At 57.9% G+C, this 25,848-nt stretch overlaps 1 protein-coding gene and 1 long non-coding RNA gene across 5 annotated transcripts; one reads left to right on the top strand and one right to left on the bottom strand.

Annotated features, from left to right (window-relative positions):
• The first annotated feature begins 2,585 nt into the window (after positions 1–2,585).
• HOXB9 (homeobox B9) lies at positions 2,586–24,790 on the top strand. 4 transcript variants are annotated; one of them, XR_009246921.1, is made up of 3 exons: positions 2,586–2,929; positions 14,711–14,962; positions 24,533–24,665. XR_009246921.1 is itself a non-coding variant. In XM_004591091.2 (2 exons), the coding sequence occupies exons 1-2, from the start codon at positions 21,571–21,573 to the stop codon at positions 24,766–24,768; spliced, it is 735 nt and encodes a 244-aa protein (XP_004591148.1). In that variant the 5' UTR covers positions 20,053–21,570; the 3' UTR covers positions 24,769–24,790. The 4 variants fall into 4 exon arrangements, 1 of the variants encoding a protein (XP_004591148.1); XR_009246919.1 differs by lacking the exons at positions 14,711–14,962; positions 24,533–24,665 and adding an exon at positions 12,341–12,578 and having other exon boundaries at positions 2,698–2,929; XR_009246920.1 differs by lacking the exon at positions 2,586–2,929 and having other exon boundaries at positions 14,360–14,962.
• On the bottom strand, positions 15,239–19,061 carry LOC131482367 (uncharacterized). Its single transcript, XR_009246922.1, has 3 exons — positions 18,520–19,061; positions 16,902–16,972; positions 15,239–15,661 (listed from the first exon to the last, which is right to left on the bottom strand). It is a non-coding gene; the product is annotated as an uncharacterized LOC131482367 (long non-coding RNA).
• Positions 24,791–25,848: the final 1,058 nt, after the last annotated feature.

The raw sequence follows: 25,848 nt of genomic DNA, 5'->3' as shown, positions 1-25,848 counted from the left end.
CCTCTCTGTATATCTGCCTTTCCAATAAAAATAAATACATCTTTAAAAAAGAAGACAACATAGAATGTGATTTCACATATATATGGTATCCAAAATATTCACTGATAGCAGGAAGTAGAACAGTGGTTGCCAGTAGAAACAGGATGCCAGGAGGCAGGGGTCTGAGGGCTGTTGCACCTGGACATAATGTTTCAGTTTTGCAAGATGGAAGCAGTCAGGATGGAGATGTGGTTCGACCCTACACTAGGGACCCACCTCTTAAAATGGCTCACATGCTGACGCTTTTAGGATGGACATCTTCCACAGTGCAAGTTATCCAGCCCCCAAAACAGCAAAAAGAACTAAAAACAGACTCTAACTGGTGTCAGAGAGCGTATGGAAACACTGGATCTCTCGGGCGTGACTGATGGGAAGTGTAAAACCGGTGAACCACTTCGGGAGATGCAGTTTCTGGTGGAGAAGATACTTACAGCTCACTCTGCCACCTGATGTTTCCCCCGTGTCCATACAAAACCACAGACATTCATGGCAGCGATGTTATCACCTCCCCAAACTAGAAAAAGCCAAAATGCACCCAGCGCTAAACGGGTAAATGGATGGTCACGGATCAGACCATGGATGGAAGATGAAATGGAAAGAAACGGAAGGGCCCACTGCTTGGGGACAGCACCATGGTCACCCGTGTGTGTGTGTGTGGTGTCCCCCACACACGCTCCTGAGCAGATATAGGCAAACAGGAAGAAATGCATCCTTGTGACTTCATGTACATGAAGTTTAACATGGACAGACCTACCCCATGTGCCAGGGCTCACTGCTTCTCCAGGACAGTGGTGAAGGCTAGAGGAGGTTACAGGGGAGCCTCCCGACAGGCTGGAAACAACTTGACATCTCCAGGTGCTTATATAAGTGTGTAGCCAGCTAGGACCTGAGTTCCAACTGCTTCACTTCCCATCCAGCTTCCTGCTAATGCGCAAGAAGGTAAAGGCAGAAAATGATGGCCCTGGTAACTCATATAGGAGAACAGGATGAAATTCTCAGCTCCTGTGACCCTATGGGGATCTCTCTGCCTTTCAGATAAGTAAAGAAATAATTATTCGTAAAAATAAAAAGAACCTGGGCCTGGCACAGAAACCTAGTGGCTAAAGTCCTGGCCTTGCATGCAACAGGATCCCATACGGGTGCCAGTTAGAGTCCTGGCTGCTCTTCTTTCCTTCCAGCTCCCCGCTTGCGTCCTGGGAAAGCAGTAGAGGACGGTCCAAAGCCTCGGAGCTCTGCAACCACACTGGAGACCTAGAAAAAGCTCCTGGCTCCTGCCTTAGAATTGGCCACTTGGGGAGTGACTCAGTGGATGGAGGCTCTTTCTCTCTCTGTCTCCTTCTCTCTGTAAATCTGACTTTCCAATCAAAAAATAAAAATTTAAAAAATTTAAGATAAAAATAACTCACTCCCGCAAGTCAAATGTGATCTGCTCATGTTTCTAGTTTCAATTCTATTTCTAAATTTCACGAGGGGTTCAAGCTCAACAGGAGTTGCCAACTGGGAAGCAGTTACAGAAGCCCAGGAAGAAATACCTCTGTCAGCCCCGCAGGTGAAACCAAACCAGCCCCCAGAGCTAAAGGGGAGCAGGGCGCCGGGACAGAGGGCTCACAACCAGCAGGCCCAGGGCATATATATCTCAGTCACACCCAAGCCCTCCGCGTGGATGGGCTTGGAGTAGGAGTCGGGCAGGCCTCAGGCGGCCGGGGTCGGCAGGTGGGCAGCTCCCTGCCAGCTCTGGCTCTTGGTCCTTTTGGCACAGATTGTAGGTGCACTGGCCCCTCCGTTTGCGTCTCAGGAAGAAGAAGGGAGAAAAGCCAGCGGGGTGGGCTCCAGATCGCAAAGGGACCCTGAGGGCTGGCGTGGAAATTAGAACCACCACGCTCTTTCTTTGACCTTGGCCAAGGTCGTTCCCTCTGGTCTCCCTCGTCCAGAGACCCCCACTTCAGGCTCAGAGAAGGTAAGAAAGAACGCGGGGAGAGGGGCAGCCTGCTGCCTGGAGTGAACTTCCAGGCGGGACAGGGCCCGACAGGGAGCCGCCACGCAGGGCGGGAAGTCGCGGGGCTGCAGCCGAAGCGGGAGGTGGACAGCCCGGGGCGGCGGGGTGGCGGAGGGTCCCACACTCCCTTCCTCTGGGTTTGCGTCCTTCTCCGGGATCGGCCGCCTGCCGCCCGGGGTCTGCACCCCCCGCCTTCCCCTTCTCAGGTTCCTCTGGACTCGCCCCTCCCTTTCACATTCCCAACTCCCAAGGACAACTTGTCGCTCGCCTCAGACGCCGGGGGTTTCTTTCAGCGCCCCGGACTCGGCTTGCAGCCCGGCTCCTTTTGTCTACCTCTGCATTGGATGGTTTCTCTGTTCCTAGGTTTCTCTCTCTCTCTCTCTCTCTCTCTCTCTCTCTCTCTCTCACACACACACACACACACACACACACACACACACACACACACTTCTTTCTCTCCGGCCCACCTCAGTGCGTTCCTCTGCAGCTCGGCCTTGCCCGAGCGCGCCAGGCCCACCCTCCGGCGAGGTGATCCGACGGCGCCCGGGGCGGGGGCAGGTGCTGTAGGGCGGGAGAACTAAGGCGCCCGCGCCAATCCGCCGGCCCGGCCCGGTGCTCGCCCCCTCCCCGCGCCGGCGCCTGGGGACGCCGCACCGAGAGCCCCTTCGCGCCCCCAGCGCCGTCGGCGGCGCCGCCCTAGACACACACACTCACACACACACACTCACACCGCCCCAAGAGGCCTCACGGCGGCCGGGGCGGGAGGAGCAGCGGTCTCCCGCCTCCTCGGCCCTCGCCTCGGGCGCCACCGGTACCTTCCACACCCACCCCGGGCGCCCGGGTTCCGGCAGGCTGCGAAGAAGCGCACGGAGGACGCGCGGTTGGCAGGCAAAGGTAGGTGAGGCGCCCCCCGCCCTGCCCCCTCCCCACGCTGGTGGGGCGCGGGGGGCTGCGACCACTCAGATCCGAGCTGTGCACCGGCCCTCCTCCCCAGGCCGGGCAACCTCGTGGCCTCGGCTTTGACGACTGCCGGGCCGAGGCGGCAGTTGTGGGCTCCCTGGGGCGGTCAGTCTAACCTTGAGCTGCGGCGGACGGATCCAGCTTCCCGGGCGGCGCCCGCCTTGGCCTTCCTGGAAGCTGGCGCGCCGCGGGCCCCGACTCTCCTGAGAGCGGAGGTGGGTCTGGGGGGCTGGGGCTGGGGAAGGCGTAGCCTTCTCTCCTTCGGTCCGCAGCTCCCCAGAGCCCTCCTGCCCAGTGCCCTGCCCAGCCTCAGGCCTCCTCCGCTTTGGAGACTGAAATCGGCTGTCCAGAGCGGCCTCCCGGAGGGTCTGGGTGGAGGGGAGGGTGGTCGCTTGGAAAGGGAAATGATCCGTTCTTTCCCGGTAGGAAATGGAAATTGACTGGAATTCTGGGCCCAGAAGGGAGCCCCCCCCCCGCCCGTGTCCCCAGCGTGCATAATCTGCTCTCTCGCTCTCTCCCCCTTGGAGGGCATAGGGGGAAACTGGCTGGGGAGGATCTCTTGCTTTGAACTTTCCGGGCAGCAAGCGGCCCTGGGTTTCCTTCCCCTGGGGCAGTGAGCGTGCGAGCGCGGGCCGGGGGCGTCAGCGTCTGAAGGCATGCCAGCGCGCCGCCATCTTACTAGAAGGAACACTGCTGGTAGCCGTGGGTTCCGACCACTTGTGTGGAGGGGCCTAGGGTGAAGGCAGGAAAAGGATCTCAATCCGCCTGGTCCTCACGCAGGGATCCTACAGCAGGCGTGCAGGAGTGGGCATCGGTGGTGGGTGGGGTGGGGACTCCTTTGTGACAGTGTGTGGGAGTAGCGAGCACCGCCTAAAGATGGAGGGTTCCTAGGGCTTTGCAAAAAAAACGATGGGAGACTCTGTGCTTCCCTGTGTGCTCCGGGGAGGGAGTAGGGGGCTGGGTTCCCCGCGTGCCACCTCCACTCCCACAGGACAGGGCATATCAGAGTCTGCATACCCCACATACCAGGGCCATGGCCTTGTCTTGGCTAGTGCTGGGCTTCCCTGACAAACAGAAGCACAAAGAGCACACAACGTGCGCCCCCAGGGAAAGGGCTGGCTTCTCCCTGGCCTTGGAGAGCCACCAGGGCGCTGTCTAGGCTCTGCCCTACACACACACACACACACACACACTGGGAGCTGCAGCTCTCCCTTGCTAGAGCCTGCTGCACGTGGCTCCAGGTCCAGAGCAGCCTCCCCACAGGGTGGATGGAATCTCCTCCATGCTGGGACACACCCGGCCTCCACTCCCTGCAAAAGTTAGAGCCCTGGACTCAGGAACGTACACTCTGAGCACCCCAGATGTGACTCAGATCGGCTCTGCTAGTCCGGGGTAGCACAGAGGCTTTTGAGGTGAGCACCACTGCAGCTGAACACCTCCCGCCACCCCCCACCACAGTCCATGGTCAGTTCTACGGACAGACAGCAGTGGGAGCATCTGTGGAATGGGGAATTTCTCTGTCTTCCATTAACCCCTCCTTTGAACTTCTCTCCCTGGCTGGATTAAAACCCACACCAGACTTCCAAAACTGTTGTGGGTTAGAAAGATTTTGAGTCTTGGGAAATTCTCTCCCTCATCTCTCCTTGGACTTGCATGTAACCTCGTCCCATCTTCTCCAAACAGTGGCTTTTCTGCGTGGGCTTGGAGGGAAAGGGTTGTGTGGGGGTTCCGGCCATGGTTTGGGTGCTGAAGGGGGCACCACGAGCTGGGATGGCCACTTCCAAGGCAGCCGTAGCTAACTTGGCGGCTCATTGATTTCACAGCCTTCCTGATGCCCCCCCAAGATTCAATGACATCAGCTCCCTCAAAAGAAGCTAAAGATGGGAAGTTTCTGCAGTTTTCAGAAACTTCAGGAAAAAAAAAATCACTGTAGTGGTTCCAGTCGCTAGTACCGAGGGAGTCAGCAGCTGGACTGAGGGGAGGGAAGAGTTGCGTTTTCAGAAGAAGTCCTGAAGAGTATAGGGCCTGCCTGGGACAGCCTGCCTGTGGCAGGCTTGGTGTTGACCCTGGGTATTGGGGAAGCCTTGGTTGCTCACCTGTTGGAGAACTGAAGGGGGACGGGAGGGCTAGTCCTGCCTCCTACCTGGCTGTCCCCAAAGGCTCCAGAACTCTCTGGACCAAAATCTGCAGAGTTATTTGAAAGGCAACTGGATACATCCCGATTTGCAGCCTGCTGGGACACATCCTGCAAAGCAGCAGAGGAACCCCTCATTTCCTTGTCCACACTTTGTGCTCAGTATGGCAGTGTGTGCAGGGTGGCAAGTGACTCAGAGCTTTTGGGGTCGGGAGCCCTGTGAGCTGGTGGTCAGGGCTGCAGGGCTGGGACCCCTTGGTTCTCTGCCATGCCTCCCCTTGCTACCTGCAGGTTCCTGGCTTTTTAGCTGACCTGTGCAATCCCACAACTTAAGATTCCTTCCGTATCGGAGAAGTTCTGCCTGAATTGGTTGGACTCTGAGTTGGAGGACTCTGGGAAATGTAGAGACTAAACATGGGTGCCAAGTGGGTGTCTTCACAGCTTTTCCCCTTTGCGGCACTTCCAGGTCAGCACCCCTTCTCACAGCCAGCCAGGTACTTGGGATCTGTTTTTGCAAGGAGAGGCCAGAGCGGCCCCTCAGCCAACTTTCCCTGCTCTCCTCACCCCTCCCCAGTCGCAGTTAAAGGAATCACAGCCGTTCCCTGGCGGCAGTAATTAGGACCAAACGCCCCTACCCCTTGCCTGTCTGAGCCACTTCCTTCCTGGCCCTCCTCCTTGGGAAGTTGGCCGGACACTCCCGTTCAAGGCTGTACCTTCTTAGTTTTCGGGCGGCAGAATCTAGGCAGGTGAACAGTCAGTAACGAAAAAATAACCGTGAACTCCTAGGTGATACTAACCAACCGGGAAAGTTCCCCCCTTAAATCGCTCCCAGGGCCGGGGTCTCTGTGCGGCTCGGCAAGGGCCAGTCAGAAGCGCCCTCCCGGAAACTGCTTTATGGAGATCGAAGTCAAGGCTCAGCCTTAAGACAATAAAAAAAGGAGATGGTGCAAATTGCTACTCATCAAGGGGCCTCTTACCTCCTAAGTCCCAGTTGGTCTCTGCCCGGCTGGCTGGCAGACCTGGGCTTCCCGCAGCCACCTTTGCTGGCTCGGTTCATCCTAGGGGGTCCAGACGGCCCTGCCCTAACTGCTCCTGCCCCTGGCTCCTTGTGGACCTCGCGGCCCAGCTGTGGGACCGGAGCTCGCTGGGAAGGGAGGCTGCAGTAGCAGTACAAGTGGTGCCGATGGGGTTGAAGGTCGCCGTGCCGCCGAGCTGTGGGCTCGCTCAGCATTGCACGGCTGAGAGCCAGGTACTCGGCCAACCGAGGAGTCTCCGACGGTGCGCACAGCGTTCCTCTGGGGACTGCACCTTCTTCGCCCCTGGGTGGGCTCGGAGAGAAGTTCCCTATGTCCGAGCGGAAAATGCTGCCTCTCCCGCCGCGAGCGGGACGACCCACTGAAGGGCTCGAGACGGATTGCTTGGCCGCTGAGCGCAGGCGGCAGCATTTAGAAGGGGTCAGGGCACCTCCAACTGGTCGCTCCTCGGTTGCCGCGCGCGCAGGCGGTCATTGGCGGCCCCTGGGATGCGATCTGAAAACCTGGAGGGGGAGCCCAGTTCAGAGCCCCAGGGGTGTGGAGGCAGGGGTCTAGCTCAGGGATTGGAAAGGAGAAGTTCCGGGTGGCTAAGGGAGGCGACCATCAAGTGCAACGTCCAACGAGTGCTGCCCCCCGCAGCCTCACTACCTGGACGGTCAGGGGTGCAAGGAGCTGGAGCGGGAGGCCACGTCCCACATACATCACAAGAAGAGGCCATAGACACCGACCCTGCGCCTCGGCCCAAGCGGGATCTCAGTACTTGGGGCCTTAATAAATAGATCGGCGACCGTCAGCGGTCGGGGAGCGGCGCCGTGCGGGGTCGGGCTCTTTCGCGTCCACCCAGGGAATATTTTCTTCTCTATTGCCTTAGCAAAGCCTCAGTGGGCCCCCGCGGCGGCGAGGAGAGGGTCACAGCCCTGCTGACTTCTTCCCAGTCGTGCGTTTCTGCTCCTTGCGTGAGACCTCCCTTCCCAAGGCCACCAAACCCTCTAAGGGAGGCCCGCCAGACTTGAGCCGACCAATTAGAACGTTCAGGAGCCCGAGGAAATGTAATGGGGCGGTTTGGAACGAGGGGGCGCTGACGAGGTCATTACCTGCGGAGGAAACTGGGAAACGGAGCCGCTCTCCGCCACCCTGGCCTCTGCGCGCAGCCAGACCCTTCTCGGCACGCGGGTTCCGGTGGTTGCACCTGCACTGCGCGTTCCAGCTCCCGGTTTCTGTGGGCTGTTTCACTTTCGGCTTTGTCATTCTCCAGCTTTCCTCTGACAGTACTGGACAGCTTCTGTCTTTGAACCTATTTTTATCTCTCCATTTGTTTCTGGTGCCTTTGTTGCTCCTGACCCCGGGACCCAGGGAACCCAAGATTAGGGTCACTTGCTGGGGTTCAGAGCTTCCAGGGCTCGCTGCAGCTCCTTGGAGTTGACTGTGCCCGAGGAGCCTGGACACATAGGGAGGTGGCGCCTGTTGGCCCGGAGGGCATTTGTGAGGTGGAAAAGCAACTCCTAGACTTTTCTCCCTGGAACAGGATTGCCCAGGGCAGGAGCAGGTCTACCCCAGTGGACAACTTTTAAGTCCTTTTAATCAGAATACAGAGACCTCATATTGTTCTGACTAGCCAATGTGCCCTAACTGGGGACTGGGTGCTGTGGGCACTTCATCACAGTCCACCGGAGTTCTTGGCACCTGCTCACAAGTGCGCACACACACACACACACACCCCTTGTGGTAGGAAAGGTTCCTTTTTTTTTTTTTTTTTTTTTTTTTTGCCTCCTTCTGCTTCACTGTTTTGCTTGCTTGTTTGCTTGCGAAGCATGGGTGGGAAGTTGGTACCGCTGTTGAGGTCCCTTGCTGATACTTTAAATTCTGACGAAAGCAGTGGGTCCTATTCACCTCCCCGCTCCCATACACAGGCAAACCCTCAGAAAACTCTGTGTGTGTGTCGTGTGTGTGTGTGTGTGTGTGTGTGTGGTGTGGTACTTGCCAAATCTCACAATAGCTTTGAGACCCCATCAGACCACTGATTAAGAATGTCCGCTTGAAGTGGTCAAAGCATTGGAGTCACATATGCTAAGGCCAGACTGGATCAGTGGTGGAGGTTGTTACTTTGTCCTTTGGCTAATATCTTTGTGTTTGCCAGCCAACATTTACCTTCAACCACAGTAGGATGGGGGGTCGCAGTGGGAGTCAGACTTTCCTCCCCAGGACAATGGGAAGAGCTTTGCTGGGGAAGGTTGGTCTCTCTCTCTCTCTCTCTCTCTCTCTCTCTCTCTCTCTCTCTCTTTCTCTCTCTCTCCCGCATTGGGGGTGGGGAGGCAGGGAGAGAGACCTGGGTTCCTCCCAAACACGAAAAACCACACTGGAACTCCTAGCAAGGGAAGGTTGTTGAGAGAGTGTCCAGAGCTCCACTGTGTGAGTCAAGCAAAAGGGAATGATTCTTTGTGATCCTTAGTGATGCATCCATGGGTTCCCTCAGCGAGTCCCACTCTGCCTGGGGCTGAGGACTTTGCCAAGGACATAGGTGGAGAGCACCACCCTCTTTGTTCATGTCCAGACACACCAGCTGGCCAGGGACAGTCTGACCTCCATGCAGCTTGCTGTGCTGTGGCTGGTTTGGGTGCAGCAAGAGCCAGAGGCTTAACTCTTTTTCCTCACCCTCATAAAACACCGCCTGGATCCTCCTCCCCATCCTGAGCTGACTAAGTGAGGTGCCCCAGAACTAAAGCTCCTTTGTGGTCTGAGAAGTGAACAGCCTTCCTTCCCCAGCCCCCAGGGCTTTTAGGGTAACTGAGAAGAACTCCTTGGCTTATTGTAGCCCCACCCCAATGCACTTGTGGGGCCACTGCAGACCCCAGACCTCCTTGCAGTTCCTCTGCTGTCTATACCTACCCAACAAGTACTATCAGCTGTCTACACCTATGGAGCAAATGCTAACCTGTTTCTGGTTGCCTCCTGCTGAGTGGGCACAGCTACCACCTACCAGCCCAGCAGTTCTGAGCTGTGACAAGAAACCAATGGTTGGCTAATAGTATTCAGACCCCTGCCTGAAAATAAAACGACAAAAAATAAATAATCTTCTGCTTGGGACAGCTTAAACAGAATAATTCTGGCTGTGAAAACTCAACCTAAAAGCGTGTAATCAGAGCAGAAGAAATATATGCCCATTTGCTCTTGACTTTACTAATTAGAGAAAGCTAATTGGTGTTCTCAGGAACTTCCGACTGGGGGTCAGGAGCCTCTAGATGTCTCTCTGCCTCTCCTCGCTGCTGTGTGCCCCAGCCATCCCCTCCCCCTCTCCATCTCCACAGGGCTGTCCCCACCTGGAGTTGGCCTCTTTTCCATAGACAATGGGGAGCGGATTGGCTCCCCATCCTCTGGCTCCATCCCTGCCTGCAACTCAAGCCCTGAAAATGAAGTGCTGCTATTGGCCAGAAGTTCTTGCTCAGGGCTGTCGGGGAGAGGGGGTGCTTTGCTTGTCCCTGGACTTGCTTCTGAGAGAGTGGCGGGCAGTTCGGGCTGCCAAGGCAGTAACCGGCAACTGGTGGGCTGCAGCTAGCGCCCCCCCCCCCCGCCCCACTGCAACCCCAGGGCTCAGTCCAGCACAGGGCACACCCACCACGGGTGCTCAGGGAGTGTCTGCTGGATGTAAAATCAGAGTCACACCAGACAAAAGCTGTGACTTGTTTGGGGGTCTCTGGAGCTGGCGTGTGGGAAGGACCAGGCCTCCTGGCACTTTAGAAAATACATCAGGTGTTTGTCAAGCTTTTCTGAGTCGGTCTAGTTAATTCCAGCTTTCGGGGCCTCTTAGTTGTTTTTGACTCATTTTCTAAGGTAGGACCCTGCTGGTTCCAGCAAATGAAAGGGCTCCTGGAGAAGTGTACGCTGCCACCTGCCATCCCCCCCACCCTGGCTAACCCCCTCCCCTGCCAGATCCAGCGACCTGAGGCTAAAGGGAGTCAGAGCCTGAAATGAGCCAGATAATTGCTCTAATTTTGTAGTTCTTATTGCAGAAGTAGCTACAGGCCAAGGGGCTCAAGGACATTGTTCTGAGTCCAAAGAATAGAACCAGACAGACACAGGCTATGCCACACCCTGCAGCCAACTGAGTCTCCAAACACAATGGGCTGCTGCCTCTCCTCCTTCCTCCTCTTTTTCTTAATAATTACTCTTTAATAAAAGCTCAGCAAACCTTTATCTGAACCTTGGAGCCTTAATACATTAACTAATCCTTACAACAGCATGAAGAGTTAGGACATTACTACTTTGGCAGATAAAGAAGCAAGAGTGGGCCTGGCATGGTAGTCTAGCAGCTAAAGTCCTCGCCTTGAACGCGCCGGAATCCCATATGGGCACCAGTTCTAATCCCAGCCAGCCCCACTTCCTATCCAGCTCCCTGCCTGTGGCCTGGGAAAGCAGTGGAGGACGGCCCAAAGCCTTGGGACCCTGCGCCCAGATGAAGCTCCAGGCTCCTGGCCTCGGATTGATGCAACACTGGCTGTTGTGGTCACTTGGGGAGTGAATCAGCGTGCGGAGGATATTCCTCTCTGTCTCTATTCCTCTATGTATATCTAACTTTCCAATCAAAATAAAAAGAACAATGGCTTTCCCAAGGAAGCAGTGAGGCACCATTAAAAAAAAAAAAAAGCAAGAGTTACTTGTCAGCCTGAAGTGTGTGTGTGTGTGTGTGTGTGTGTGTGTGTTCCCTAAGGCTGGCGTGATGGTGACTCATCTGAATGCTCAAGGGGTATCAAGAAACCCGAGTATGAGAAAATCTTGAAGTTTTGAAATAGAAGACAGGCAGTCTGTCCTGCCTTCAAATGAACAAAGAAGTGAAGCCATTAGCTGGCTAATTCTGAGACCCAAGTGCTTTCCCTTGGAATGGGCGGATAATGAGGCCGACAGTATGTTTGCCGCGGAATTCGCCTGATGTTGCTGCATTCGTCACCCCTGCAACACCCCGCCTTTTGCGCAGGCATTGGGCAATCACAGCGAGACGCGCAGACGCTGCGTGGACGTGCGCGCCCACACTCACACGCAGGAATGCTGACACACGCAGGCCGCACTCCATTCTGCCTCCAGAGTCGTTTAGAACGCAGCCCTCAGAAAGGGGGAAAGGAGGGGAGTGGAGCAGAATAATGCGCCCAGGCCGGCGAGGGCGCAGCTGCCCCAGCTGTGCGCTGGGTAATTAGGCAGTGGTGAGAGCCCCTGCCCGGCTGCGAAGCGCGAGTCTCCGGGGATCGCGGGCGCCGCGCCCGGAGTCTGCCCCGCGGTGGGCGCGCGCCCTCTCTTTGCCCTCTCCGTCCCTCTGCTCCCATGTGAGAGACCCTCAAGCCTCTGTGTCCAGGGGAGGAACTTGGGGGGAAAAAAGCGCGTAGCAGGGGGTCCCCGATGTATAAAATGGCGTCCCGGCCAAGGCGGGCGGGGACGGGGCGAGGGTAGCCCCAGCTTTCCTGTTTCTGGATGTCCCAGAGCTGGAACTCAGAGGGCAGACCCTCAGCAAGACCCCCTCCCACCCCGGTCTGAGCTGTGAGACCGCGTTCCGCCCAGGGAGCCCACCCTCGCTGTCCCTGGCTTTGGGGCCTCTGAAGAAGCCGCCCATCCATCCACACACACTCTCTCTTTTGCTTTTCAGGGCTTCTTTCCAAAGTGGTTAGACTTGTGACATCCTCAGCGAGGAAGGGTTCCCGGGTAGGGCAGCCTCTTCCCGGCCTGGCCCTAGGTCGGTCCCCGCCCAACCCAAAGTCCGGGCAACCCCGTGCGAACTTGCAGCCAAGACTATCCACCACCCTCCCTAGGTCGCCTTTCTGGATTTTGCTTGCTTACAAGAAAGACTCGTGTGCATGGGGCGGGGGAGAGGAGGGGACAATTGTCCTAACTTGGAGTCCGAACATTCGGTTCCGAGTGGACAGGCGTGTCCTGTCCTCGGGCCCTGCTTCACTACTTTTAATAGCCGCTCTGATCTTGGAGTCACCACCTTCTTTGGTGCCTTCTTTTGCAAGTGGGGGAGGGGCGCTGCCCTCCAGCCGGCCGCCGCGCAGATCAAAGCCAACTCGGGCAGAGCTGCCCCCGGCGTCGTCGGGGGAGCGAGAAGGGCCCAGGGTTGGAGGGGCAGGGGGCGGCGTGGCTGCCGATTCCGTTCCCGGCCTTCATTCGTTTAACCGTGTTTCTCTTGCTTGGCAGAGGGCACCGCGGGCGGCGGGCCGAGCCCCAGGGCGCGCGCTGGACGCGGCGCGGGACGCGGAGCTGCTCCAAGGTCTGGTTCTGCGGACTGGACACCAGGGCGCCGCCTAGAGGCCGGCCGCCGCCTCGGCCTGGCCCTCCGGCCGCCGCCGGACACTGGGGCGCAAAACAAAACAACAAAATCCATCTTGGGTCTCTCTGGCACCTTTGACTTGTCCGGGACCGTCTGCACTCTGCCCCTTAAGTTATTCTGGTGACTGCCACAAACGGCAAAGGGTCACCACTCGGTTTCTGGAAGATTCTGCAGTTTACGGCTACTTACTCTTACTCTGCAAATTGTCCAGCCCCGCCCCTTGGTTTATGCTAGCACCGTTTTACCTGCAAGACAGAAAAGCGAGTAAGGAGAAGCTTGTTGCTAAACCTTGCCCATCAATCAATCGAAGACTTTGCAGAACAATTTGTGTTTGGAAACATATTTGTGAGACACTGGGAGACGAAAAGCAGTAGTGCCTAAAGGACCCTTTGCTCACTGAGTTGACTAGCTCAGCTAGCACCTGTCGTCGGTGGGTGAGTATCCACCTGGAAGTTCACTTCTCCTTTGGGACCAGGTAACATCAGAAGAAGAAGAAGGTGGCTGGCCCCTGTGGGTTGGAAGTGCAGAGAATTTTGTTTGTTTCTGAACTGAGGTCCACGGCATGAGTTCTAGGATGAGGGGTGAGACGCCAGGGGTCTGGAATGCATGCAAGCTGCGGAGGTGCAGCGCCATTCAAAGCCCGACTGACACGCCAGGACCCCTCCTCCTCAGCCAGGGAGCTCCTGTGATCCAGGCCTCGGGGAGCTAAGGGGCCAGCAGCTGCAGGTGCCCCTGAGAAGGCGAAGGGCTGTCAGGGCCCTGAATGCTGTGGGAACTGCTGCTCTCAGTCCTGCCTTCCGCACATGGACACCTACTGGGCGCACAGAGGCAAACCCTGCTGCCTCCTCCATCTTTTAAATAAAAACACAGCACAGCAGAATGCAAAGAGGGGTGCCGACCAGACCCCAGATGGAGAAGGAGGGGAGCCGGAGGGCTTCCCTGAGCAAACCCTGGCATGTAAATAGTGGAGGGCACCAGGCTGTTTCCTGGTATCCCGCTGGGCCAGTGTTCAGTCTTTCTGCTTCCTAGTGCCAGGGAGGGGCCAAAAGGCAGCCTCTACGCCCACCCCACGCTATGCTAACCTCTGGCTGGGCTGGTCAGAACTGGACCTGCTTGTAGCGTATTTGGAAACTGTCAGAAACAGCCTCAGATTTCCTCCTGTTGGTTCAATTTTTTTTTCATCTTCAGTATCCTTTTGGCATCTTTTCTTGAGGAGAAGGACTAAGTGGCTGGATTAGGGCTGTGCCTATGTGTGCACCAACCCCTACCCCCACCCAGCCGGCTGTCCTTGAGCCTCAGGGCATCACCTGGGCCCTGCTTGGCCCTTCAGGAGCTCAGCTCCCCCCAAATCCTGGAGGTCAGGAGTAGCTAAGGCAGACCCTTTGCTGACTCAGGCGCCTTGGGTAGACAAAGGGATAGGAAGGCAACACTTTGCTCCCAAATCCCTGGAGTGCCAAGAGAAAGGAGCTGGCCTTTCAGTGCGCCTCTGCGGGGGCTAACAGCCAGTCTCCAGGACACACAGTTTTGAAAAAAGCAAACAGCAACGAATCCCGGCCAGCAGAGCGAGCTGAGACTGAGTTGCTGTGGCTTTTCTCTCTGAGTTGGAGACTCTTTATGCGCCACAGAGGCTCAACCCCCAGTGGAACGGTGGAAGGCAGGAGGCCTGGGCCACGGCTGGGCTGGGGCTGGCACCTCCACTCCGCCCTGGGCAGCGGCTGGCTCTGCTGGGAGCCCCAGGGGCCTGCCCTGCTCGGGCCTGGGAATCTTCCTGGGTGTTATCTCCTGCGTCCCCTCCTTGCAATAAATGGGTGGGGCAGGGCAAAGTTCTAGCTGCTAGAGCGAGGGGGGAAAGAAAAGAAAGGGGGAAAAAAGCACACACACACAAAACCCGCATTGAACGGAGAGATGGAAGCCTGCAGGCCCCAGGGGCGCGGCTGCAAGAGAGATGGGGCTTAAGCCGGGACACCCAGCTCGGCCTGACTGCCTGAAGGAGCCGGCCCCGCAGCCCCGCAGCCCCGCCGGGCCCTGGAGCGTCCCGGCACGACCGCGCGCGCCGCCGGCGGAGAGCCGAGCGCGCCTGGCGAACGGCGCGGCGGCCGAGGCGGAGGCCCCGGGCCCTGGCTGCTGGTGCTGCTCCAAGAGGCCGTAGCGAGGGGCCCGAGGTGGATGCTTCGGCGGCTCGTAAATTTGTTGCCCCTGCCTCTTAGCCCGCCCCCCCCAGTCGTCTTTCTTTTCAGGACAGGATGGGATGTAAACCGTTTGAAGTTCATCAACACGGTGAAGTTTTATTGTATTTCCGGTCCCCAAGATTTATACTCAGTAGGGGGAGCGGGCGGCCAGGCCGACTCCCTCGTTTACCACGGACTTTCGTGTCGGACACGTGGCCACTCGGGCACTCGCCTCCTCCCCGGGGCGAGGGAGGGAGGGAGCCGACGGGACCAGCACCCTCCGACTCCGGGAACCCGTCGCAGCCGCCGCCGCCCGCGCAGGTAAGTCGGCCGCCCTCGGCCTGGTGCAGCTGGTCGGTGTTTGCGGAGCAGTGGAGAGATGAGTGCGCACCTGTGAGGATGTGCGTGTGAGGAAAGCCAGAGGCACAGAGGGCAGGACGTCTGGGGCAGAAGAGTCCGGAAGACAGGGTGGGGAAGATGCAGATCTTGTCCTCTGCCTCCCAGGCTGAATCCTGAGCCGCTGGGTTCTCCTGGGGGAGGGATCTTCTTAACTGAGGTCATCCAACCTCTGCGGAATGGGGGCCCTGGGGTGTTCCACAGTTACCTGAGTTCCCCAGCAGGGCTTCCCTCTGGAAGGCACACTCTTTCCTTTTAGAGCCCCGGACACGCCATCCTTTCTGAACACGCCTTCACTTCCACCCTTGATTACTTAGTACTGCAAGATTAGCCCTCTGGCTTTTCCCTTGGGGAGACTAGAGGACTCCAGGGACCAGCAGTTGGTGAGCGCAGGTGCATCTGCTAAGCGGTTTGAGTCCTTTTGGAATCAGTGGAGACCTCCAGCTGCAGACAGGCTGGAAGGGCCAGCAAAGCAATTCTGCCCAGGCCAGGCGTTGGGCTGTGGTCGCTTCTAGCTGGAGAACCTGGAGGGGGTGGGGGGAGAAGTCAGCATGCCAGGGCTGCCAAGATCTGATCTGATCCACTCCAGAATGGTTTTGCTGGCAGGGCCAATTCTTCAGATGCCTGCAGGTGGGGTAGAGGGGGAGGCAGAAGAGGTAAACCGGGAGTTGGGGGTCCTCCAGGTGGACGCAGGGTCCTGTACACAATGCACACACACGCGTGCGCACACACACACCCCTTGAGTCCTTGACTTGGAACTGGAGCTGCTGAGTGAATTAGGTAGTTTCATGTTGTTGGGCCTGGGTCTCGGAACACAACAACATCCAACCACCTGATTCATGGCAGTTACTGCTCCTCGCTTAGCTGGAGGAGTTGGCCAGACTGGGCAGGTCAGAACTGGAGGTGTCATCTTGGCAGAGGGAAGAGATTTGGGGATCCTGTGTAGGATCATCCAGAAAGTGGCCCAGAGAGGAACACACACACACACCCCTCTGAAGTTGGCAGGGTGTGCACTCGGGGAGCGCCCACTGGCCAAAGGTACCTTCTTTGTGGTTGCAGCTGAGACTTCACGGTTCCTGCCTGTGTTAGAACTTTCCAGAAAGAGCCTCCCTTCTAACTCCACAGATGCTTGGTTTCAGCAGAGGTGGGGAGGGGAGAGGGGGAGTCTTTATAACTCAGACTGAAGGGGAAGTGGAGATCTGGGGAGGGGAGCAGAACCCCTGGGGTCCCCTGGGACTCCCTGATGGGACACCCCCTGCCCTCCTCCCTACCGCTTGTGGCCAAGGACTTCCTCTGGCTTTACCCGCCCCCCCCCCCACCAAAGCTCTGGGCTCCAGGGAAAGGGGCCTGACTTGCAGTTTTATGGGGAAAGCCAGGCTGTGGGACAGTTCAGCCCAGAAGGACTCAGTTGAGAGGGCACAGAGCAGGAGGTGGGGCAGGACCCCCACTCCTGTGGATACCCTCTGTGACCTGTGGCTAAGGGAAGGACTAACCAGCCTTGCTGGTGGTGAGGGAGCTGGAGAAGGGGGGAGGCAGGCGGGCTTATGTGAACCACATAAGTTCACTTTTGTTCCCAAACTTTAACCCACTTGTTGCAGAGGAAATGTGCAAATGGCCGCTGGAAAGAGGCCTGACCGGATGGGGCTGCAGAGGCGCCAGGCTGGCTTGGAGGGCCCAGAGAGGGAGGGAGGGGTGGCTGGCCTATGAGCCAGGGGCTTCTGCTAGGGCACAGGGGCCTGGGGGAGACCCACCCACAGCCCTGGAGAAAGCTCGCCTTCAACCCACTATCTTCATAAGCCACGCGGGCATCTGGCTCCTCCGGGCACAGACTGGACTGGCGATGTTGGGGTTCCTGGGACCCTACCTTGCTGCTCACCGACCTGCCAGGTCACTGGGAGCCTTCCATCTCTGGCCAACCCCCTCCCAGGAAATGTGCTGTAAAAAGAAAAAAAAAAAAGAGGGAGGATGTTAGAGAGAAGGGAGGAAATAAAGTCTTTGGAAAGCAGAGTTTTACAACAGCCACAGGTTTTATGGAAGCAATTCCGTAATAACCTTCTACCTGCTTGGCTCCTTTGCACCCACCCGCCCCGTTTGGCCTCCTGGATATACCCCCCCCAAGGAGGCGCTCCCCCACCATGGCCCTGGACAGGCTGGAGGGCTGGGAAAGCTGGGCAGGAGATGGCTTAGTGTGGCCTGAGCCCCTGACCTCTCCGGCCTTCCTCCTCTCACCCCTGGCGTCCCAAGACAGGAATCTGGCCCAAGATTTCGTTCTCTCTCCATTAGGATCCCCACTTTGGCGATGTGGCAGCACCCAAATGTGAACATGTGTGCGCCTGTTCAATGTGATAATGCCTGTTTGGGAGATCACACTGGATCCTGAGTAAGGGGTGGGGGGATCTGGGACCTTAGTTTCTTCACCAGAGCACTCACACTTCTTCCCACCCCCATACCTCCCCCCCCCCCCCCCACAACACTCCCTGGGTGGGAACCACACTCTGATCCTGCAGCAGAAGAGATCCTTCAGAGTGCTTGGGGAGGGACGCGGGGCAGCAGGGACACTGCGGTGTTCTGTGACCTTCACAGTTAGCTGAGGACTTGGGGGCTCAGCCCAGCTCAGCATCACTGCCCACCTCAGCTTGTAAGCATAAGTACCAAAGCCTCCACATCCCTCAGCACTGTGAAATAAGCCCTGCAGCACGCCTGCTGTCCCCCGCAGTTTGGGGTAAAGATAACACAGCAATGGGTTTTTGTGCTCCAAGAAGTCACGGGTTTTCAGGCTTCCTAGCCTAACAGGAGGTGTCTTCTTGAACCTCCCAGGGAAGTGACTTGGAAGTTGTGATCAAATCCTGACTCAAATCCCAGAACACTTGTTCCAGGATGCGGCTTGCATCTTGTTTGAATATCCAATCTACAAAATCAAGGGGAAGATTTTCAGGGGAGGCTGCCGAACCAGCTGATACTTTAGAGCCATACAAATATACAAATATAAAATTGTTGCCTTCTCTGTAGTGGCATGATGGTTATCAAAAGGTACACACAAGCTTTTGGGTCGTAGATCTTCTTAGACGAGAGGAATCGTTAACCGACATCACTCACAAGGGTGATACACACAGCCCCACTTGCACAATTAAGGCCGATATACAAAATACCCAAGTACGTTTAGTGTTAGAGTTGGGCAGATTTATTCCCCGCTTATTCTAGATGCAGGATACATCCCAGCAGTTTGCACACAGGACTCCCCAAGCAGAAATACTGGTCTGAAATCTCCGTATGGGACACACACATCTCTTTAAATCCGGCATTCGGCAATCTCAGCTTAGCTGGTGCATTAAAAACAGTTTTTTTTTTCCCTTCTCTCATTTCTGAGTTGTATTTCTTCTCCTCTCTCCTTGTTTTCTTCCCTCCCTCTAGATGTTTCTCTTTCTCTCTCCCCGAACTAGCAAGCAGTCTGAAAAGTCACCCTCCAAGCACCAAATACTCACCGCCTGGTCCCGGCAAGAGGTCAGCCTCTGCTCTTCCGACCCCAGCCTCCCTCTGGGCTGCTCTGGGCCCCAGCGTGGCCAAGGGGCTTCCAGGTCCCCCTGCCTGCCCTTTCCCACCCCACCAGCTACAGCCTCGGCTGTGTTCAGGCCCGGCTGGCTGCAGGAACAGGAATGGGAAGAGGCTGGGAGAAGGCAGGGTTTTCTTCCTTTCTCTTTAGGATTGGGGGTGGAGTGCTGCTGCTCTCTGCAGACAAAGTGACCCCCACCGGCTGGCTCCAGGGGCCCAAGTCCTGCCTGCCCTCAGCTAACATGGTCTGGTGGAGAAAATGGAATTAGGCTTTTTTTTTTTTTCGGTGGTGGTAGGAAAGGAGTGTGGGGTGAGGGCCACAGGTTCTAGGGGTATCCACAGAGGGGCACCCTCGTAGCCGGCCCTTGCATCACTTGCCTCAGCTGGAGTTGAACTCCAATCTGGGGCAGCAGAAAGTTCTAGCAAGCTTGGCTGGTGTGGGTCTCACTACTTGGAACACCTGCATCCCCACCTGGAGGGATGCAGACTGCAGGCCTGGGGACCCACTTCTGTGGGGGAAGACCAAGGCCCCACCAAGTGCCATTTAGAAGCTGTCCCCCAACCATCTAGACTCCTCTATCAGAAATGCTAAAAAGAGGCTTAGATCCTCCATATGGGACTCCAGGGGTACCGGGCAGGGATTGGACCCACAGCAGTAAGGTGGCTGTCAGAACCCGGTGTCTGCCCAGCTTGGCCCTCAACAGCAGCCCTGCCGGGCTGACTTCTCCATAAATAAATACAGCCCCTGTGTCAGCCCCCAGTGCACATGGCCTTTTGGGCCCTAATTTATATACTCCAGAAAAAAAAAAATCATAAACCCAGGCCGCCATGCTTCGTAAGTCTGTTATTTATGGCGGGGGAGGGCTTTTTTTTTTTTTTCTCGCTTGCTCACTGTCTCCCTGAAGAGTGTATTTATTACAGGTAAAACCCACAACGCACCCCTTACATCTGAAAGATCGGAAACAGGTGCTTTGCCTTAACTGATGCATTCGCTCAGAGCCTAGCTGAGTCAAGGGAGCTCCTTGCTCTTCCCCAAGCGTCCAACTGCCACTTAGAAGAATTTGCATCGGATTGTTTCCCCACTTGGGTCCTATGGGGGAAAAAACCCAGGCAGATCTTCACGCTGTTTGGTTCCGGATCTGCCGGGCTGTCGCCCTCGGAGAGCGGGGGAGGCCTAGGAGGGGACCGGCTGGGTGCCTGCGCTGATCTTTAAAAAATCATTTTGAAATCGCCATAATGTGAAGAAATATGGCGCTTCGCCCTCGTATTTCACACGTAATGACACGAGATGGCTTCATTTGGAAAGAAAACGCGGGCGGCAATGTGCGTGTGTGGAGGTGATCCGCAGCCTACCGCGGGGCACAGGGTACGTGACCTCCCCCCCTCAAAAATAAAACCCCAAGTTAGAATGGCCCGGCTTTTGTTCAAAGTACTGCGCTCCGGGGACTGCCGGCCTCGTACCCGCGGAGGGTCAGAGACTTGCCGAAAGAAATCTGCCCGGATCGAGCGGCACCAAACCCAGCCCAAAGAAAACCGGTGGTCTGATTAGGGACCCGTTAAGTCCCAGCTCCAAGCCGCAGCCAGGCAGACGCTGGGGGAGCAGGGCTGTGGTTGGGGGGCTAGCATGGGCTGGAGAGGTCCAACGCAGGACGGCGGAGGCGCTGCTGGCAGAGCTTCGGCTGCTCACTCACGGCCCAGGCCGGTGCCCTAGCCCGCTAGGGCAAGGCATCCGGAGAGTGGGGGGAGCAGGTCCGGGGTGAAGTGGGGGGCTCCTCCTAAGTGTCAGCGGAGCTAGCTGGGCGCCCGGGCTTCGTGGGAACCCATTAGGTGCCCCCTCCCCTGCTGCGGTGACCTTTCAGGGACCGGTCCCTTTACCCTGTTCAGATCCCTCTTGGGGACAATTTTGGGGCCTGCGCAGTTTTTCAATGAAGGCGAGAAGAGATGGCTGTGCACCCTGCCACCCCCAATCCTTCTGGTCAGAGCGCTGGGGTCAGTTGTGTTCACTGTTTCCAGGCTGAAGTTTGCAGGGCCAGCGAAATCCCTCCACCGCCAAGCAGGGCAAACCTTGGATCCACTCACCCCGCCTGTCGCCCGGCTCTCCTTCCCCAACTACCGAGGGATGGGAGCAAGCTTCTCCACACCCCTCCCCCCATCGGCACCAGGTAAATCTCTCCGCAAAGAGTGCACGGAGCGCCCCCCTGCCAAGCTGCAGCGTCCTATGAAACCCCAACTTCTCCCCCGTCCGCGTCACTTCATCTCCCGTGGGTGGCTGGCGCTGCTGTTGTTTAATAAACATCTTATGTCAAGGGGACAGAGGGAGGAAATGAGGGCCTGCGGGGTGGAGGTGCAGGTGGGGGGGGCAGGACCACCTCCTCTTTAATTATCCAGTCGGGCCTCTCCGGCTGCTCCCCGGGGCTGCGGCTCCCTCCCTCCCTCCTTCCCGGACGCGCCCGGGGAGAGGGCTCCGCAGCCCGCGTCCCTCCCGCGGCTGCCCGCCGCTTCCCTCCGCCCCCGCCACCCCGTGGCGAGAACTGCGCACCCGCCCCGCTCCCCCTGCAGAGGCGGGGGCGGGGTGGGGGGGCAGGCGGCGGGCAGCTCCGGCTGAGGTTACGTGGCCGCCGGAGCCCTGACGTGATAGCACATTGCATCAGCATAAAACAATCCATCCTCGATATGGAATGCGGTGAGGACGGGTGACAGCGCGAGCGCAGCCCCCTCGCCCGATTGATTTATGTCGGAGCTGACGCTTTATCAGGCAGTCGGCAAAACTTTGACCAATCATTTTGCAAGGAGCGCCGAGCCGGGCTGCTCCACTGTACTTTGTTGGCTGAGAAGTTGAGCAGGAGGTGGGGGTTGGCGGGTGGGGGGCTGGGGGGGTCGCGTCCGAAAGCCCTCACACGGGTCCCGGTGCCACCTCTCCGTGCTTGGGCGCCGCCGCGCGAGCGCTTCCCTTCCCCCTGCGAGCGCACGGATGATGTCTGAGAATGTCCATTTCTGGGACGCTTAGCAGCTATTATGTCGACTCGATCATAAGTCACGAGAGCGAGGACGCGCCTCCAGCCAAGTTTCCTTCCGGCCAGTACGCGAGCCCCCGGCAGCCGGGCCACGCGGAGCACCTGGAGTTTCCCTCCTGCAGCTTCCAGCCCAAAGCGCCGGTGTTCGGCGCCTCCTGGGCGCCGCTGAGCCCGCACGCGTCCGGGAGCCTGCCGTCCGTCTACCACCCCTACATCCAGCCCCAGGGCGTCCCGCCGGCCGAGAGCAGGTACCTCCGCACCTGGCTGGAGCCGGCGCCGCGCGGAGAAGCTGCCCCGGGGCAGGGCCAGGCGGCGGTGAAGGCGGAGCCGCTGCTGGGCGCGCAGGGCACGCCCGAGTACAGTTTGGAAACTTCGGCGGGCAGGGAGGCCGTCCTGACTAATCAAAGACCCGGCTACGGGGACAATAAAATTTGCGAAGGAAGCGAGGACAAAGAGAGGCCGGATCAAAGTAAGTTATAAAAAAAAAAAAGTGAGGAAATACCCAGGCCGACGGCCCGGCGAGGGGGGAGGGGAGAGAGAAGCCATAAACTGCGGACAATGTGAGGGGACAGCGCGACGCGGACCGCAGAGCGAGCCGGGGCGGAGGAGAGAGGAAGGAAGGCAGCAGGGAAGGGAAGGGGCGGCCGCGGCTGCCGGCAGGGCGCCGCCCCCACCACCCCGAGTCCTACGGGGGTGGGGCCCTGGGCTGCGGGGACCCGCTCGCCTCGCCCTCGACCCTCTCTTCCTGGCCCTGGCCCTGTTTCCGGGGCAGGAGACCGGCGATGGCCGGGTCGGGAGAGGAGCTGGCGAAGGCCGGGGAGTGCGCATGGCCACCGTGCTTGGAGCCCTCGGGCCGGCCCCGGGACCCAGGGGCTGGCAGGGTTGCCAGCGCCACGCGCAGACCGTAAAAGCCGGCCGAGGGGAAGGGGCGGGGGGCTCATTAGGATTTTATTTGCGACGCAACAGCTTGGCGGAGGAGCCTTCGCAGCCAACCGACCGGGCGCAGCAGCCCCGCCGGGGTCGGCGCCGGGCGCCGGAGGGGCGGGGAAGCTCGGGCGTCGCTGGCGGAGCCCCCTCCCGGGTGCACCGGCCCCTCCCGGGAGCCTTGCCTCGGGCGACCGCCGACCGCCTCTGCTCCCCGCGTGCTCGCCCCAGGTCGCGGCTTCCTACCTACTTAAACCTCCCTACACCTCCCCGCGTGGCTCTCCGCGGGGCTCCTCGGTTGCCCAAGCTGGGGCAGGTCCGCCCCGCGGGGAGTCCGGGAATCGCTTCCGAACGTCCTGGCCGCCCAGCCCGCAAGAGTGGAGGAGACCTCCCCGGGGATCCCGGGGAGAGGAGGGGCAAGAGGAAGAAGGGGGGGGGGGAGAGAGGGAGAGAGAGAACTTTCCACTCACTTTTCATCCCTCCAGGGGCACACCCCCCCACACACACCCTAAGTCAGCTGAGAGGGGAGGGGAGTCCCTGCGTTTGGTTGAGCAGAGCAAATTGGTTGGGGGGGGGGTTGTTGGCCCCAAACAGTAACCCACAGGGCGGTGGGTCGGTATCCCTTAGGCTTTAAGGGAGTGGGCAGTCAGCTCGTCCTGCCCACCACCAGAGGGGTCCTGGAAACCCTTGTGGGGGCGTCCTTGCTCCCCTCAGGTCCCTGGGGGTCCTGCCACCTCCATGCCAGGCTGGCATTTGGGGACTCACCTCTTTCATACACTCACTGGCACCCAAACAGACTGTGCCCACCCCCTAGACAGACGGACGCACAGACACACACACACACACACACACACACACGCCCCTACCCCAGTTCCCTTCATACTCAGTCTGGAAAGCCATTTTATCAAGGCGACCATTTGGCTAGGATCAATTATTAACACATTTTTTCCTCTTTCATATTTAATGTGGCTGTGGGTTGCATCCCAAGCAATTGCATTAAGGAAATAGCACACATTGACTTGGTAGGGCCCGGTTCCGAGGACAGGATGAGCAAACTTTTTGTTTTTGTTTTTTCAATTTTGGACAGTCAATGCTTTGCATGTGGGGAGAAGGACGGTTGAGGGTGGTTGTGATGTGTAATGGGCTCCGTTCTGTCTGGCAAGTTCTGTGTCACAGAGGCAGGCAGAAGAGGCCCTGGTGTGTGTTGGCGTTCTTTGTGCCTCTTTGGCCCTCGGTCACCTTGTGTGCTTTGCTCTGCCCCCACGCCGCCAGGAACCCGGGGAGGCTGGATGTGCTGTGGCCTCCCCCTGGCACTGCAGCTGCTTTGCGTCCTAGTTTCCCTGAAGTTGTATTGAGCAGTCTGAGAGCTGAACAGCAGACCGAGGAGACACTATTGCAACCATAAGTTATCCAGGAGCCCCTGGCGCTGCCCTGTCCAGGGACTGCTGTTGATAAATGGATCCAATTGGGTTGTGTGTGAATTGGAGTACGCTGGGGGTTTGTAGCTCTCAGTGTGGACCGAGATGGGTGTGTGGCAGTGAGTGTTGGGGTAGGGGACATAGCTACGTAGCCCCAGCCTTGCAGTGGCCTGCTGCCATGTGGCCTGGACAGGCATGGGAGTGTGGGACCCAAAAGCGTGGGAGAGCTGTGCAGGAGCCCCCTTGCTCGAGCACTGCCACCCCCTCACCTCTCAGGGCCCTTGAGGTCAGCCAGGATGCAGGGGAGGGTATCAGTGATGCTGCGGGGCACCAGGCTAAGTTCTAACCTGTTAAGGCGCACGTGGATGACTTGAGGCAGCGTGGGTCAGCGGGGGAGATCTGGACTTGTGTTTGAGTCTGTCCTGTGTGGATGCTTCTCACCTGGGGAAAACCCCTGTCCAACAGCCTCTTCCAGGGGGCGTCCTAGGGAGTGGAGACAGGAGGACTGGCGGGAGGGGGGATGCACACCCCAGTAGTCCAGGGCCCTCCCCTCCCTTCCTTCTTTGATTCTGTCCCTACTTCTCTTTCAGCCAACCCCTCTGCCAACTGGCTGCACGCCCGCTCGTCCCGGAAAAAGCGCTGTCCCTACACCAAATACCAGACGCTGGAGCTAGAGAAGGAGTTTCTGTTCAATATGTACCTCACCAGGGACCGTAGGCATGAAGTGGCCAGACTCCTCAATCTGAGTGAGAGACAAGTGAAAATCTGGTTTCAGAACCGGCGGATGAAAATGAAGAAAATGAATAAAGAGCAGGGCAAAGATTAGAGAGGGGCCCGCCCCAGCCCTTCCCCGGCTCACTCTTATTTATGCAAAGGTTGCAAAGCCAGTGCTGTCTGGAATGTGTTTGAGTGCATGGGGAAGGGGTCTGCCTCTTCTGAGAACCCCGGATCTGTTCCCACACCCTCTCTCCCCTGCCTCACCCAACCCACTCTCCCAAACACCGCCCCCTGTGCCCCCAAGTGCGGCTGGAAGGAGTTAGTGTTGAATTAGAAGGTAGCAGTTAGTTGATCCCTAAGAGGGTGGCGGGTCACACAGGAAGAGAGTCCCTGGTAGAGCTCCCGGCGTCCTCCTGGGAAGCCCAAGCCCTGACTTCCAGCTGCTCTCCCTTCCTTCCTTCCCCAAGCCTACACCCTCCACCCCAGTCACCCAGGGACCCCCCACTGCTTACTGCTTACAGCCCAGAAGGCACACACTCTGTGATGCCTAGCGTGTATGGCAATAAGGGGAGGGGGTGGAATCCCATGAGGTGACACGCCCCAGTCTGGCAGAACAGCCCCCAGACCATATGGATAGCTGAGGTTCTACCCCAGATGCAAAAACACAGCAGGGATAGGTCTGGAGGCAGCCTCTTGGGTGAGGTACCCTGCTTAGGTATACTGTCCCCTGGGGCAGACCCAGTCCCGGAGAGAGTAAGGTGGAAAAGACAGGGAGACAGAGAGTGTGTGTATACGAAGATCTCTACTCTCCCTAACTACCTACCTACCTACACACACACACACACACACTAACAGTTTGGTGCAGGAAATGTTTAATTCTGCATGAACTTTCCTTTCAACTAAAGGATGTCCTGCAGCAGATCCTTAGAGCCCCGTCAGTGCCATCCTGGGTGCGCCTGTGCCCCCGCTGCACCTAGAGTATAGCTTTCCTTGTGCTCCACCTGTCCCGCATCCTGCAGCCCACATCCTTGTTAGATCTGAGAGCAGTTTGGGCAAATCCATCTTGTAGCAACGTGTCTAGAGGTCCTGTATAGAACGCCCCCCCCCCACACACATACACACACGCCACTCCCTGCTAGGGCAACCCCGCTGTGGACAGCAAGGTGCTGGAGCATTGATTGTGAATTGA

Source organism: Ochotona princeps, chromosome 17, assembly GCF_030435755.1.
Source record: "Ochotona princeps isolate mOchPri1 chromosome 17, mOchPri1.hap1, whole genome shotgun sequence".
Taxonomy (NCBI): domain Eukaryota; kingdom Metazoa; phylum Chordata; class Mammalia; order Lagomorpha; family Ochotonidae; genus Ochotona; species Ochotona princeps.
The sequence above is the reverse complement of the archived record's forward strand: the minus strand, read 5'-3'. Positions and strand labels throughout refer to the sequence as shown.